At 39.9% G+C, this 15,432-nt stretch overlaps 1 protein-coding gene across 2 annotated transcripts in view; it reads right to left on the bottom strand.

Annotated features, from left to right (window-relative positions):
• The window catches only part of pan3 (poly(A) specific ribonuclease subunit PAN3), a 31,715-nt gene that overhangs the window by 15,583 nt on the left and 700 nt on the right, over positions 1-15,432 (bottom strand). For both annotated transcript variants that reach the window (XR_005993429.1, XM_041814604.1), the window contains 13 exons: positions 14,452-14,573; positions 13,495-13,567; positions 13,332-13,402; positions 12,571-12,715; positions 12,127-12,344; positions 11,553-11,657; positions 11,396-11,453; positions 10,532-10,693; positions 9,059-9,175; positions 4,150-4,251; positions 2,526-2,691; positions 1,563-1,650; positions 1,301-1,440 (listed from right to left, as the gene is read on the bottom strand). Coding sequence is in view for 1 of the 2 variants with exons in the window: in XM_041814604.1 (XP_041670538.1) it covers positions 1,301-1,440; positions 1,563-1,650; positions 2,526-2,691; positions 4,150-4,251; positions 9,059-9,175; positions 10,532-10,693; positions 11,396-11,453; positions 11,553-11,657; positions 12,127-12,344; positions 12,571-12,715; positions 13,332-13,402; positions 13,495-13,567; positions 14,452-14,573 (1,567 nt within the window). In the remaining variant the exon portion in view is untranslated. The remainder of the gene's footprint in view (positions 1-1,300; positions 1,441-1,562; positions 1,651-2,525; positions 2,692-4,149; positions 4,252-9,058; positions 9,176-10,531; positions 10,694-11,395; positions 11,454-11,552; positions 11,658-12,126; positions 12,345-12,570; positions 12,716-13,331; positions 13,403-13,494; positions 13,568-14,451; positions 14,574-15,432) is intronic.

Below are 15,432 nucleotides of genomic sequence, written 5' to 3' on the forward strand. Positions count from 1 at the left end.
TCACGGCAGTGCTGAGCTAAAAACAAACCAAGGCAACCCAACTTGTGTTAAAGCCCCAGACAGACCAACAGATAGGCTCTGCAAAGCAAACACGGTCCTTATTAACACGATAAGGACATTAAACTAAGAGAGGAAAAACACAGGTTTAACCTGTTTACTGTATTACAGTTTAAATACAGCGGCAGGAGTGAATGACCTTCAGTTAGTTTCGTGGCTGCTTTACTGCTAGAGCAAAACTTGCTGCTGACGGGACTCAAAACAGGCCCTTCTCCATCACTTTGCTTGCTAGTGGCTGCGTCATGCCTCCCGTGGGCTCTACAGCTGAACGCACCCATTTAAAAACTGGTAATGACGGCGATGCAGAAATCCATTCCGTGGCAGAATTTTTAGAATTGACAGTATTGATACTGGTTTACTGCCCAGTGCCCACCACTAGATTTCAATGCTACTGACTGCTTTAAGTGTGTGTTTAATGGATGTAGCGGTCTTGTCAATTCCACAGTGAGACACACTTTGGCTGCTCGGCTGCATGTCTTTTTTTTTTTTTTTTTAAGATTTATTTTGGGGCCCTTTCATGCCTTTATTTGATAGAGGAAGGACAGTGGATAGATTCGGAAACAGGGAAGAGAGTGGGGAGAGACATGCGGTAAGGGCCACAGGCAGGATTCACGTACATGGGTAGCGCCTTAAACCACTCAACAAATCTGCGCTCCCGGCTGCATGTCTTTGATTGAGATGTTGACACACCTTCACCATACTGCTTCCTTTCATTGCCACAGCTTTTAAACAAATATTGCAGCGTGCTGTGGTGCATTCGTGGTCTGAAGCTGTAAACCTGAACCAGGTCCAAACAGCTGACAAAAATACACAGTTCTTATGGGATGAAACTCAGGATTTGCACCGCTAGCCGGCTGTTTTGTGTGCATCTCCGTGGTGAAGGACGGGACGGTGTAAACTAAGGGAACCGGGAGGGGGGGGTGTATATCGGAAAATGTAGATTTTTATTTTTAAATTCAATCTAAACAAAAATTTCAAATTAATCGATAAAACCAATATATCGCACAGGCCTAGTCTGATGGTAACTAATGAGCGTATGAACATGTTTTTACCACAAGATGTACACCTAGGGACACAGTAAAACTAAAGTAGTAATCAGAATCTTAATGTTTACGTGAAAAACAACCTAGAATGCAACAGAACAACATAATAACATTTGAGCTTCCCAACCAGAGCGGGACATCACAGAAACACTGCTGCCATGTAAATGCAGTCATTTTAACATGTACTTCTGTTATCTTACAGAATAAGATTCTTGAGGTCTGAAGAGTAGTTGATGGACACCAACTCCATGGCCTTCTGCAGGTTCTCCCTCTGAATGCCTGCCAGGGAGTTGCAAGCCAGCGCCAGCACCACCTTGCCCAGCGACACAAGGTCTGCTTGCTGCACAACAAGAAAACATGATTGCTCAGCTGTATGTGAACAGTCCGGCCAAAGTTAATCAGTTATAGAGCTTTTATGAATCTGATTGTAGTGTTTGTCAAAAACTTCGTTGAGTTAAATACCTGGTACTGTGGCATCAGGGCAAGATGATTTGTCTGACTGTTGTCAAAAGTTAAGACATCGAACACCCCAACACAGTTCACCCGTAACCTGCAGAGAAGAGAGGCGCCAACATGAGGAGTCTATTCATGGGTCTGTATTGAGTTTGCATGGTAACACATGGTTTAGAAAAAAAGGAAGCATGATCTAAAAATAGTCTTCCCTTTCCCTGAATTTAGTCATGTGCCTTTTGTGAGCAAGAAATTTAAATTTACTGGTTTGTGCCCCACTATTTCAAGTCACACTTGATAAACAGAGACCAACAGTGATCAGCACACCGTGCTAACTGTTATGTCACTGTTATGCCACTGACTGCTTGAATTGGATTCCAATTCACAAGGTCCTGATTTAATTCATTTCACAATTTGTTTTGATCCAATATCTTTTCAAGTAGGGATGTTTTTACAAAACCTATTTTGCATCAACATTTAAGAGACTCTCAGAGAATTAAAGTTGGAAATAGTACAAACAACTTTCCAACAAGGAGCACTGTTAAAATACTAAAATTGACCCTAAACTAGTAGTATTTCCTCAATATTTTACCTCCAGGAAGGACATGTAACATGGTCAGGATTTGAACCTGAGACCAGTGTATCGAGGGCTGTAGCCTCTGTATACACACACGCGGACAAAATTATTAGCCCCACGAAGAAAATGTCATTTATTTCAATGTATTTCTCAAGTGCTGTTAAACAAAGCAGACTCTTTAACACAGCTTTTTCAAACATCCTAGTTTTACTTTGGATGCCGAAATTATTTTACTTTGCATTCAGAATTGAGCTTTGAGGTACTGATGAGCAGCACACAACAGAAAATATAGGAGCCACCAGCAGGTCCATGTACAATGCATTTGTTTTTTTTTTTTTACAAGGAAATATATTTAGAGAGGACTCAAGTGGGAGGAGGAGTCTTTTATATTTGTGTACCTGGTCTTGCCAGTAATAAGAATCTTGCTGGGGTCCATGACGCGGCATGCCAGGCCGGCGGTGTGGATGGTGCGCAGAGCGGAGCTCAGTTGGACGATGTAGGCCCAGATCAGAGACTCTGGGAGCAGACCTGCGTGCTGTCTTGGAGGGGGAGGTTCATGTTGTCCTGCATACAAACAGAGGCTATATTACACAAATGCAGCCACAGGGGTTAAATGCTACTCACACCGACTTCAATCTGGATAAAATGTCTCTGATATTTGGGGTTTCCGCTTAAATTTTCTTAGTTACATTAATTTTCAATTTTCCTACATGTCCATATTCATCTGCTGAGTATCTCAAACTGTTTTCTTGCATCAGCTGATGGTCAGAAAGAGAGAGAAAAGTCTAAAACCTTTGGAGCCCATTTCAATTCAAGAACAGTCTGATGATACTATGTTTTCATTCATATCAAACTGGAGACCTCACAATTTCAAGTAGGATCCCTGAGATGTTTGAAGCTTACAACTCCCTTTCTGTTCTAAACTCATGGTGTGGCGATTTTGGCACCCTCCTTTGGATAGGTAATATCCTCGGGTCTTTTTTAAATAAATGTAGATGCCATCAAACATATTCACTATATACCTGTGAGTGAAAAATGTAAGAAACAACTGTTTCTTTGGCATGCCATTGATCATTTGATCTGACACCTACCCTGCTGCAGCTGTAAAAACATTCACAAGTTTTAAGTTGAAATAATCAGTCTTTTAATTGTTGGTCTTTTTTGCTTTTTAAGGTAAAAAAGAAGCAATGGTATGGTATTTAATAGCCAGTTAAAAACTCCTCCCTGGAGCTTTAACATTTTTCTTAACTTATAACTATTTTTTTTGCCACAGTATTTTCTATTACAAAGTAAAGCAGGAAATTCAGCTTACTGTTCTCAGAAATCATGCTCATTATCACATGTACTGCAATTTTCCCCAGCCAGCATACAGGCTAGGTAACACACTGGGACACACCCTCACACACTCAACAGCGTGAGGGTGTGTCCTGCACATAAACCCACAATTTCACACCGAGAACACTCAGTTTACTATATTTGCCTGTCCATAAAGCCAGTCTAGAGATACAGCTGCAATGTGATTCACTGCTTTTTAGATATTTTTCAAGTGCTTTCCAAAAGTATTTGTAAAAGACTACACAAAGCTGATGGTGTACGTGGTTTTGCTTCCTCTGTCTGCATCCCTGTAGGTAGGGCTTACAGCACCTGTCCCAGGATCAGTTTCAGCCACAGTTTCCCCCCCAGGTCCCCACACCTCTTACACAGACACATGCACAATAACCGTCAAAGTAGGACATTTTCCAAACACGTGAATCTTTTCTGAATCCTCAGGACAACAAAAAGAGCAGCAGTAGAACCTAACTCCTTGGGAAACATCTTTCAAGTCACCCGTGTGGTTTTACACCTGACATTCTTCGCCGTTTGAAGGCAAAAGTGAGCATAACCACAGGCAGTGCAAATAGATTCAGACCCCTGACCTCATTAGCAAACATGTAAACAAATGCACAATGTGTGAAGTTGCTGCAGAGGTGATGCTGGGTCTAATTCAGTGCAGAGGGAGGAAGGGAGGGCAGACCAACTCACCCCACTTCCTCTTGGTGAAGTACGAGTCTGCTGCTGGGTCGTTGAAGTGTCTGCTGAACATGGTTTCTGCACCCGCATGGAAGTCGTAGGAGAAGACCAACGCTGGTGGAAAAGATGGAAGGTTAGGGCTCAGGAAACTAAACCATAAGCACAAGTCTGATTGGGCTTTTACAGACAGCAGGATATTGGCTCCCCTGGGTTAGAACAGACACTTTTACTTCCTCTGTTTGGGTTCCACTGCAGCCAGTACCCACTCTCTGTGGCCAGGTTTATCAACAGCAGGAGACAGTATCTGAGAGGAGCTGAGAATATCCAGATTTTTTTTTTTTGCAAGCTAAAAACTAATTTATTCAGTCTGGCATTTATGTAGTACTTTATATTTTTTATGACTATACAGGTTATAACAATCATTGTTCAATTTTAATTCTATTTCTTATCTTAAAACATTTTAAATCTTAATTTGGGGTTTTTAGGCTTTTATTTAACTCTAGTTATGATCATCTATGTTTTTATGTCCAGTTTTATAGGCTTTGAATTATTTGGAATGTTAAATCTTTTATCATTGTTTTATTATTTTTACAGTTTTTATGCTAATTTTACTGTTTCTTATTTTATAAATTCTTCTCTTTTCTGCTCTGTCTTTTATCTCAGTCTCTTTTTATCATTCATCATCTCACTACTTTTGTGTCTCTAGTCTCTAAACCTTTTTAACCATTTTAACTTTTTGTCAATCACTTTTGTACAATAATGTAAAGCACTTTGAGCTGCATTTGAATTTGTCTGAAAGGTGCTATATAAATAAAGTTTTATTGAGTGATACCAGTTTTAAAATGACACAGACGATCACCCTAATCACCCTATTTCCCCTTGCAGGCTTATTATGTATGTCACCAAAATCACTTCTTTGACAATGAAATATCAATCCCCTTTGGTCTGCCATGTTGCATAAATACCAGACAGCATGGTTTACTATCTTTAACTTGTATGTTAAATCATCCAACATACTCGAGTCTTCCTTCTTCTTACTGTGAAGTTAACAGCTGTGCGCTCTAAAGAGGCTGCTTTTTTCTTCTTCATGAGCTACCAGATCCAAACTGTATTTTTTCTTGGAGACTCTACACATTAAATTCACACCTATAAATACAATTACCTTATCATTTCTTAAAAGGTGATCCATCTAATTTTGGTGCCTTGTGTTCAGTATTTTGACCAATCAGCACCAGTGTTTCTAACTTTCCACCAACCAGAGACACTAGCTACTTTTACACTGCCTCTCTTTTCTGTGTCTGTTACGCCTTCGTTACGCAGCACCGTTCTGTATGAAAGCGATCGTTGGGGGTCGATCTCGCCCCACCTCTGATCCGGATCAAGAGGTAGTATCAGAGCCGCAACAGACTTTTCCACAACGAGTCTGAAAGGACAACACCGCATTCCGCAACGGCGAGTGTGCGCTGCTGTCTCCATAAACAGGAGATTTATAAACCAGCACGGTTTAATCGAGCGGCATTTCATCTGAGAAAACAACAGCAGGATAAAACAAAGAATAATGTGGATTAACTGGAGAGACTGCGAGGTTAGAGAGCTGATCACACTCTGTAGCAGACACGTCTCTGCTCACAGAAGTGTCTGAAAAGTTGCATGATGTGTTCAAGTGAGCTCGATGCTCTGAAGTTTCCGACCTCCGACGTAAATAGTGCGCTGTGACACAGCTTAAAGTCAGACCTCCAACTCAGAATCATGGAGGAAAAAAAGCCTGTTGGATCTAATTGATCAAAATGAATGTTCATGTTATTTTCCCCGTATTTTATTTAGAAAATATAAAGCTTTGAACCGAGAAATCCAGAGTTTCGAGTTTCAGTGAAAGCAGCAGCTCGGGCAGCGGCTGCCATCTGATTACGGGACGCCGGGGCTGTGTGTGTAATCTCTTGCGTGCACGGCTCTGTTACACCTTTGTGTGAACTGCTCGTTGCAGAACAGAGACGGCATTCCTTTTCGCCTTTACTGCAGAACCTCTGTGTAAAAACAGCTACTGTTACAAATGTTAGTCACCATGTTTTCTACCCCGCAGACTAGTAAGGTTCAGTAAACCCCAGTCTTGCTTTGGTTTCACAGTTATTTTCCATCCGGTCTTGCTCATAGAAATCTGGCTCTTTATAGTAGTGATACATGATATCATTGGCATGATATCGGTAAGCTTAAAAAGTAATTATTTGTATCGCTGATCTGAAAATTTTAGCGTATATTTACAACCGATATTTTATCTTTAAAAATTGTTGTGCATTAGAGGTAACTATTGGCCATACAAGCAAATAAGTTTGAGAAGTTTTAGGCTGGACCAACAGACCTATATCAGCTGATTCTTGATTCATCATAATTTCTTACACTTTAAAGTAGGGATGTCCGATGCCATTTTTCCTTCCCGATACAATTCTGATAGCAAGGTGCTGGGTATCGGCCAACACCAAGGACTGATCCAATACCAGTGTGAACTTTCTGGACAGACTGCACAGCAGCAAATTATTTTAGACCTATATTTGACTCAGAGCATGGCTCAACAAATAGAATCATAATGTACAGCATCTCTGAAGTTGTTTTTCTGCTGATTATTGAGTTTTACTGTTAAATACTAAAATAACAATAATACAGGGGACTGCATCACAGGCTCTCTCCATTATGCTCTATTCAGGTAGTATGTGATTATGGAACAGCCTGCCATTGGCTGACAGACCCTCACAAAGGATAAACAATATGGCGGTTAGCATTTGAGTTAGCTTCCAGGCTAGTAATAATAAATGATCGTAAGTCAATTAATATTGATAAAAAGACGTTCAATATCGGGTTTACTGGTGTGGATTTAATCATTAAAGACACACGAGTTCCAGGCTCACTGAAAATGCTGCCGCACGGGATTCAAAGGCATCAGTTGTGTCAACGGGAAGGCACAATGGCTAGCTTCAAGAGGAAAAACAACAGGCAGCGATTTATGGTTCAAAAGTTATTCAACTTTTTGATAATCTGTGTCACTTCTTGTCGTGTACGACTGCACCAGTCTGGAAGGCATTTTAACGATCACATTCAGAGAAAAACTGTCACGCAGCCACCGTTCTTTGCTACTACAGTGAGTCCTTTGGTTCTTCAGTGTTTTCCAGCACTGAAGAAGAACTGATTTCCAGTTTAGAGCACTAACATTTAGCATGGTTAAACAAAGTAAAATATAAAGCCAAACCAAATGGTATCAGATCAGTGCATAAACTTGTGTACTCACCAATAGCAATACCTGCATTTAAAGCATTTTATTATCATTATTCCCGATAGTGCTTTCGGAACGACCCTACTTTAAAGTGTGTTTTAAGGACTAAAATGTATTCATTTGTTCAAACTTTTATGGACTGAAGCTTTACAGGCTAAACTACATTTAAATATCGGTATTGATATTGGCATCAACTAAAACTAATTTGTAAATATCTACATATCAGATATCAGCAAAAATCCAATATTGTGCAACACAAAACCATCTCTCACATGGGAGCCAGGTTCTGGCATTTACATAAGAGTAAACAACACAGCACTACTGGCTTGCAACTCAGTTTTAACTGAAATGAATCGTCATTTCTATCTAACCAGTACCCCAGAACATTAAATAGTATCTCATCATTTCTTTTAATAGCCTGTTCAGGGCAAAACTATGCAAAAAAAAGTTGTTAAGATCAGTTCAGTAAAGGGTTTTGTGTTCTACCATTTATGCTGCTGTCACACAGGAAGTGCAGATTCTTTCAACCAGTCAACGGACTGCATCAAGTGTAGTTTCACTCTTTAGGGCCGGATGGGTATGCTTGGAACCCCGACAGAAGGGTGCCATAAAAGTAGGTCAGTTATTTTGGCACCTTTTCTGTAGAAATGCAAATAGCTGTGCATTCTACATTTGGTTATGGTGGAAATGCAGCTATAATATTTGTACAGTATCCTATCAATGATCATGTGACAGTACGCCTACCAGATAATGAGTATAAAGGCACAGAGTTGCTGAATGTGTATATTATTCTTTGTGCACTTCTATTACTTTAAAATAGGTATGTGCAGTGTGAAATTGGTTTTTTTTGGCAATTTACGTGAGTGTCATTAATGTTTGACCATTTTATGAGACAAACTTGACTGAAAGGGATGCCAGAAGACTAGACAGTCATTCAGAATTGTTGTGCAAGGTGTTATGACAAAACAACCTTTAAAACACCACAGTTTGTTTTGCAGCTTTCAAATAGCTGCCATGAAATCAAGCATATGAGGCAGAAAGAAATCACAGAGAAAGCCTGAGAAATCCCAGAGGGGCACAATATTTTATGAGCTTTCTGGACATATTTTTCACTTAAATAGCTAAGTGTGTGGGGGGGTCTTTGTGTATTTCAGATATTTGGCTTTGCAGACTCCCTTGCAGACAACAGACTTGCAGGAGCCACAGGCAGTGTTGATCACCATCTGCATTGTTTTGAAACTCAATCGACTCCTCTGTTGAAGTGATACAAAAACTATAAATAGGTATCAGTTACTATTCACACCTACTGCAAAACAAAGAAAAAAAGGAAATAAAAATGGTCCCAAATGGATTAAAGGGAGCTGTATCATGCGGTGGAAAAAAGTTCAACAATAATGGATTCTTGTTTTTTTTTTTTTTCCAACTCTTTCCGCTATTAGGCCATACTAGCTCTAGTGTCTGAATACATAAGTGAAGCAGCCAAAATGCCTCTCTAGATATGTGAGGAGTTTGAAGATGCATACAGAATAGAAGAGAAGTAAAACTAATGATGCCGTTTTGTTGAAAGCCAATTCCAAGTGCCAGTCATGGAAAAACACCTCAAAACAACACAGACATGGAATTCAATCCTGAACATAAAAAATGTTAATGCATACTCACAGTGGTCTCCAAAGGCCTTTGTGGTGAAGACCTCCCTCAGTGTTACAGAGTTTGAGTGCTGAATCTTCTTCCACATGTCCACCAACATCATGCACTTTGTGTTGACAAGGCGGAAACCTGGAGACACAACGATTGACAGGCGATTAGAAATGATCAAACATGTCCCACTGTATACCAGTGTTGTAGTGTAGTCACCAAGTCTCGCGTCAGAGTCGAGTCCCATGTCCCTAGTGTTCAAGTCAAGTCCGAGTCACCAAAGAAAAATTCTAGTCAAGTCTGAGTCTGACTTGAGTCCCCATTACCTGTGTTTGAGTCCTAGACGAGTCCCCAGTACCTAAAACCTAGAGCCAAATTAAATTAAATTATCAATAGTTTCTAAGCCATTCCAGCTTTCCAGGTGGGTTACACTGATGTGTTTCATTAATGTATGAATTTCTTCAACTTTTTATTCTAAAGAACCAGAGGAGCTGTTTACAGCTGTTGTGCACGAACATAACCAAACATCTACAAACTCGTGGTGGAGTAGCCTTGGGGACAGTGTTAATTTTGGCAAGTTGGCAACCATTTTTAGTTTTAGTCTTTAGACAAAAATTTGTTTGGTTTTAGTCACATTTTAGTCCTGATCAGCCTTCATAGTTTTAGTCAATGAAAACTGAAAAATATTACAGTCTAGGATGAGGGTCATTGATTTTTATTGATATTGATAGTATTATTAATACTCCTCAATGATCACACTCTTCATCGATAATATTAGTTAAATTAACAGGATTATTTGTGTATTTAGGGTGGAAAAATGAGACATGTTTTTAACTGCACTCATGCTTTACATCTATTTGATACTAAATATTCCTCCTTTAAAATTACAGGATTTATTCTGATTTCTCACTAAAAACTAAAATTCCAATTTTCTCCATGGGACATTTGAACACATCACAAGAAGGTCTTAACGTCTTCCCCCTTCGATACTCTAAAGTCTGAGCAGTTAAAGCTCAAGTCCAAGTCCGAGTCATCAGCGCTCGAGTCCAAGTTGAGTCACGAGTCTTCCAAATCAGGACTCCAGTCTGAGTCCTGGACTCCAGTACTACAAGACTGCTGTATAGTGTCAACTTTAATGTATGTACATGTCTTCTCTAACAGTAGAGAGTACTCAAACCTGCCCAGCTTTGCTTTTTCAAACAGTAGTGACTGCAGTATAAAGACTTCTTAAAACAAGACTGATTTCTTCCTTCTTTGCATTTTTTGATTGCTAAAGCTTAATAACTGAAAATATGCAATAACTTAGTAAGAAAACAGGATCAATGAGGAAAACTGTCCAAAAGATGTACATTTCAGAATGTTTTGAGTAGCTGCTTTTGTACTTCTACATTTACCTTTAGAGTCACTATTGCATCATTTGTCACAGTAGTTATTTGGCTTTGTGGCATATGCCGTATGTGCCACTGAGAGACAATTTCTCAGGAGCACATTTCTTACCATGTATCCTCCTCAAGCAGTAAGGCAGGTCATCCTTACTGTTGACCGCCTTGTAGCAGGAGGTGATGTAGCTGAAGTTGCTGGTCTTCTGCATGCGGTTTGGAGGAGGGAGGGGCTCGAGGGGGAACAGGCTATGATAGCTGTCAACCTCAGACGGTACATCTGCCAGACAACGCAGTTATTAGAAGAGAAAAATACACAACTACACAAACACATGCAATTCGTCTGGTTTAGTCCCACAGCCCTGAGAAGGCTGTGGGTTATAAACCATGTAAAATCATTTGTTATTATAAAAACTTGAGTAGGAATTAGTTTTATGATTTGCTTTTACTGAAGTCTACAACAGGGTTATTTGACTGTTGACAGTTTTGCTCAATACTATGTGAGAGAAACAGAAAAAGAACATGTGGGTAACTGAAAGCCTTTCCACACAGACCACAAACATTGTATTTCAACAGTCTTTCGCAGTCACATGAGGAAATCATCTCCATATTGGTTTCAGCAAGCAATAGAGGTTTGTTTACTCAGAAACCAACAACACAGGATCAAAATGGTCTTCATCTGATACAAAACACAGCTTACATGAATTTTATAAATCTGTCAATACGGGCTGCCTTCATTTTTCTGTGCACATGGTCAGTCCAGAACACAAACTTTCATACTTTTATACTAAATGTGACATCATATTAAGTATATGGTGTATGATGTGGAGATGCTTTAAGGTATGGTGGACAGGCATGCTTAGCATTAGTATAATGTGCAGTATGGCTGATAATGTCATGGTACTGGTACTATTTTGAACAAGGCAAAGATTCATTTTAGAAGGCATTACTCTTTGTTGTGATATCACAATGGATCCTTTACCTGGGTTTTCTGAGTGGTCAATCTGAGCCATTGTTATGAGATGTCTGTTTATCAACTCCTGAAGAAGAAGCAAGGGGGGGAATGAGATAGTTTTCTCCAAAGAGGACATTCAATTCTTTACTACTGAAAAGAAAAAAGTACACTAAATGGGACCTACCTGTCTTAGCTCATCAGCCATGAAGAAGGATGGGGCGTTCGCTTTTGGCTGCATGTAAGCCACATGGGGAGCAGTGGGGGGATAGATATGGTAGGTAGGAAACACCTGCAATGAAACCAGAGAGACACAACTTCCCACTTATCAAGAAACGAAAACCAGTGGCACCACATGTTTATATTTTTCCACATGACAATGTGCTCACAGTGACCCAAATGAAAACAGTGAAGGAAAATTTTGCCAACAGTTAAAGGAAAAGTTAAGATGGTCAATAATGCAATGTAAACGATGAATTATAACCTCCAGATTTTTAGATTTGTGTTTTTATTGTGAAGTGTAAGCACTAAAAAGCCTGACTGATGAACTGTGCTATGTGCAAGACTTCTGGAGCAGAAATCTATGCATCCCAAAAGCAAAATCTCAGAAAGATCTTAGAAAACTTATCAGAATGTTTCCTTGCTTACAATATCAACAAATTCATTAAGTGAAGCTGTATCTGTATGCATCTTTTTCTACACCAAAGATTTGCAGTATTTCCAGGCTGAAATGAGGGTAAGATACTGTGTGCAGCACATACCATCCCTGCCATCGGTGCCGGCGTGTTGTCAGTGTAGAAGTAGGTGGTCCCCCCTACAGTCTCTTTCTGAATTATGTGAGTATTTGGGTCAGACGCAGTGGTGGGCACCATGTAATTGGCAGGGTTCGGGGTGTGGCTCCGCCGACGAGGAGCAGGTGAGCTGTGTGGTGTAATTTTTGGGGAGTGGAGAGGCGAAGACCCTGCAGACAGGGACATGCCTAAAAAAGAAGGAAGAAATAGGATTAGTGCTATATGCAAGAGGGACTTTTGTAAATTCCAACCATTCATTTTCTATACCGATTATCCCACTGGGGGTTGTGGGGACTTTTGTAACTTATTAAACTAAAAAGGTTCCACGCTTAAGCTGGAAAAAAAAACTGAGTCATGATAAAAGTAGCTCAAAGCAGAAAAAAGGCGATGTCTCTGTAGGTAATCATTCCTCACCTGGAGCCAGCGCAGCAGCTGTGGAGCTGCTGAGGCCCGGATGTTGAAAAATGGGTGAGGGGAAGGCCTGGACAGTGGATTGAGCCATGGTGGCCATACGTGGCGCTCCCTTTGGGATGAACTCACTTGCTGCCGGGTTCGGAGTCTGGAGGCAAAAGGACACATGTTTATAAATTCTTTATTTTACCAGGTAGTCCCATGAGATTTTAGGGGTTTTTTTTCGAGGGAGACCTGGCCAAGACAGCACACTAGTTACAAGAGGAACACCAAAATACAACAAACATGACATACAAACATGAGAGACAAAAAAGGAGGTGCTCTGCAAGTTATTCCAGGTCCAAGGAGCAAAATAAGCAAAGGCTTCTTTACCATTTTACATGTGTAAGATTTAGGATAAACTTAAGCCATGATGTAAATAAAATTAAAAATCTAACAAGTTTTAACTTTGAGTTAAATTGCCTTTTTTTGCTATGGAAAAAAATGTTGCCAAGATCTACCAGAACAGAACTTTCTCTCACTTCAATCTAACCTGCGGCACATGAGATTAGGAAAAAAAATGCAAAAAAAACCCCCCAAAAAAACCCCAAAAAGGTACACACCAGGCCAATACTTAATTGAAGCACATTTTGACTCAATTATAGCATTCAGTCACCAAGATTCAGGCCAGGGCTCTGGCTGGATCAGTCAAAAACTTTTATCTTCTTCTGATGAAGCCATTCTTTTAAACTAGAGTAAGTAGTGAAAAGATGGTGCACGCTCACCTTTCTCCTTTGGGAAATGCTGAGAGCACCAAAGTCACTGAACAGTGAGGATGTCGGGGAATTCACTGCATCTGAGGAAGACCATAGAGTATGAAATTTAGAGGTGGCACATTCAGAATTAAATGTATGTTTGTTGCTCTACACTGCACTGTAGGGGTCTTACCATGAGCACTGTGGCTAAAGTTCTTGGCACCATCATTTAGCAAACTGGGAGAGCTGCTGCTGGTCGTCATTCGCTAGACAGAGCAACATCGAGAACAAATGTGTTAGAGGAGATATTCTAACATTTGTAGAAAATATTTCAAAGCACATTCTTAATTTTTGAGGTAATCATGTGTGTTTCAGCTTTGTATTCAAACAAAAAAAAAAATAAAATACAATATTGGATTTTGTCAAACCAATATGCCAATACTGGTATTTAAATGTAGGTCAAAACTAAAACATCAGTCCTTAAAACACACAATTTAAAGTTTAAGGATTAACAAATTAGCAAATCTATGCCTTTAAACACACTTTAAAGTGTAAGGAATGATGATTACATAAAAAGACTTCAGCTTACATACAGGTCAGGTGGTCCAACCTACAACTCCACTTTATTTTTTTCATACCGCCAATATTTACAACTGATAAAGGCAGATTTTCTCACCAAAATTTTAGCTGTAGTTTTCTTATCGCCTGATACTAATCATTTTCGTTTAATGAGCTAATACCCTCCTAACTGATATCATGTCAATGATATTGTGCATCCCAAAAAAAAAAACATATTTCTTATCTTTAACAACAAAATATACTACTAAAGGTGAGTCTTTCCTATACCAGCATGCTGACGACTAATTTGTCTGACATCTTCCCCTGCAGCAGTAGTTAAAGACATTAAAAATAACTGTATAGAAACCATTCTTATTCTCTATGGTCCTGTTTACGTTCGCCCACAAAGAGAAGTAAGTATTTACATCCGGCTGTTTCATAACCAGCAAAAACTCCTCAAATGAGCTTTACAAATAATTTAGTTTTGGCATTTAAGTGGAGAGCAGCAATAGCAAAGTAACCAGACAGCACGTCCTCACAGTAAACTCTGAGCTCTAACTCTGAGTATAAACCAACCACTTCCAGTGTGTACCTGCATCATTGAGTATTTTGACTCTGCTGGGCTTCCAAATCCATTTACCCCGATAAAGCTGCTGCTGAAGTAGGAGTTGGTAAGATTGGCATCACTCAGGGTTGTGCCCTCCATCCCTGGGACTGTGGATGGCAAAAGCAAAAGTTTTACACTTGGTAATTCAGGCGAGATTTTAGTTCATAAAGGGTACTCTGTATGTGGTAAGAGATGGGGAGAAAAGTCTGTGACAAACTGTTAGCTCTCCTGAGAGTCTGCCTAACTAAGCAGAGCTCGTTATTAAGAATGCAAACATTACCAAACTACACTGAAAAGTACTATTAATGCTTTCCACAAGGTATAATAGGACACGTAGATTAATACATAACAAACTATGAACAAAATAACTTTTCAAGCTTTGGTGGACGTAGTAATCGTTTAGTCGCACGTGAAAGATTGTTACTTGCTGTTTGTTTACGTTGGGTATAAGCCCCGTGAACGGCTAGCGTGGCTATGCTAACATTAGCAAACATTAAACTTACGTCTCTCAACAACAACCCTACAACCCGAATAGACATCATTTAACGTCAAGTAATCTATCAGGAATGTTACCAGAGTTGGTAAAGCGTCTACAAAGGTAAAGCCAAACACATTATATTCAGTCCGTGCGGTCTTTTAAACGCTAGTAAAGTAAAGCTAACTAGCGGGCTAGTTGCTACACATGCTAACTGTCGTGGGTCGCGGATTCTGCCCACTCACAGCTGTCACACAACAACAGCAGGCCTCCTGCTCTTTGCAACAGCTTCGGTAAGGCTATGAGTTATTATAAAGCATAATTATTAACACCTGTAGAAACTGCTTTCATGGGTTAGCAAACAGCTAAGCTGCACAGTTTGGAATGCTATCCGGCAGTAAAACGTATCCCACGTTGTTTTGGGGATAGGAGGCCTCAAGTGAAACCCCGGGCTAAATTTGAACAAAGCTCAACAAGGCCCAAAAGTAAAG

This window comes from Cheilinus undulatus, linkage group 19 (genome assembly GCF_018320785.1).
Source record: "Cheilinus undulatus linkage group 19, ASM1832078v1, whole genome shotgun sequence".
NCBI classification, from domain to species: Eukaryota; Metazoa; Chordata; class Actinopteri; order Labriformes; family Labridae; genus Cheilinus; species Cheilinus undulatus.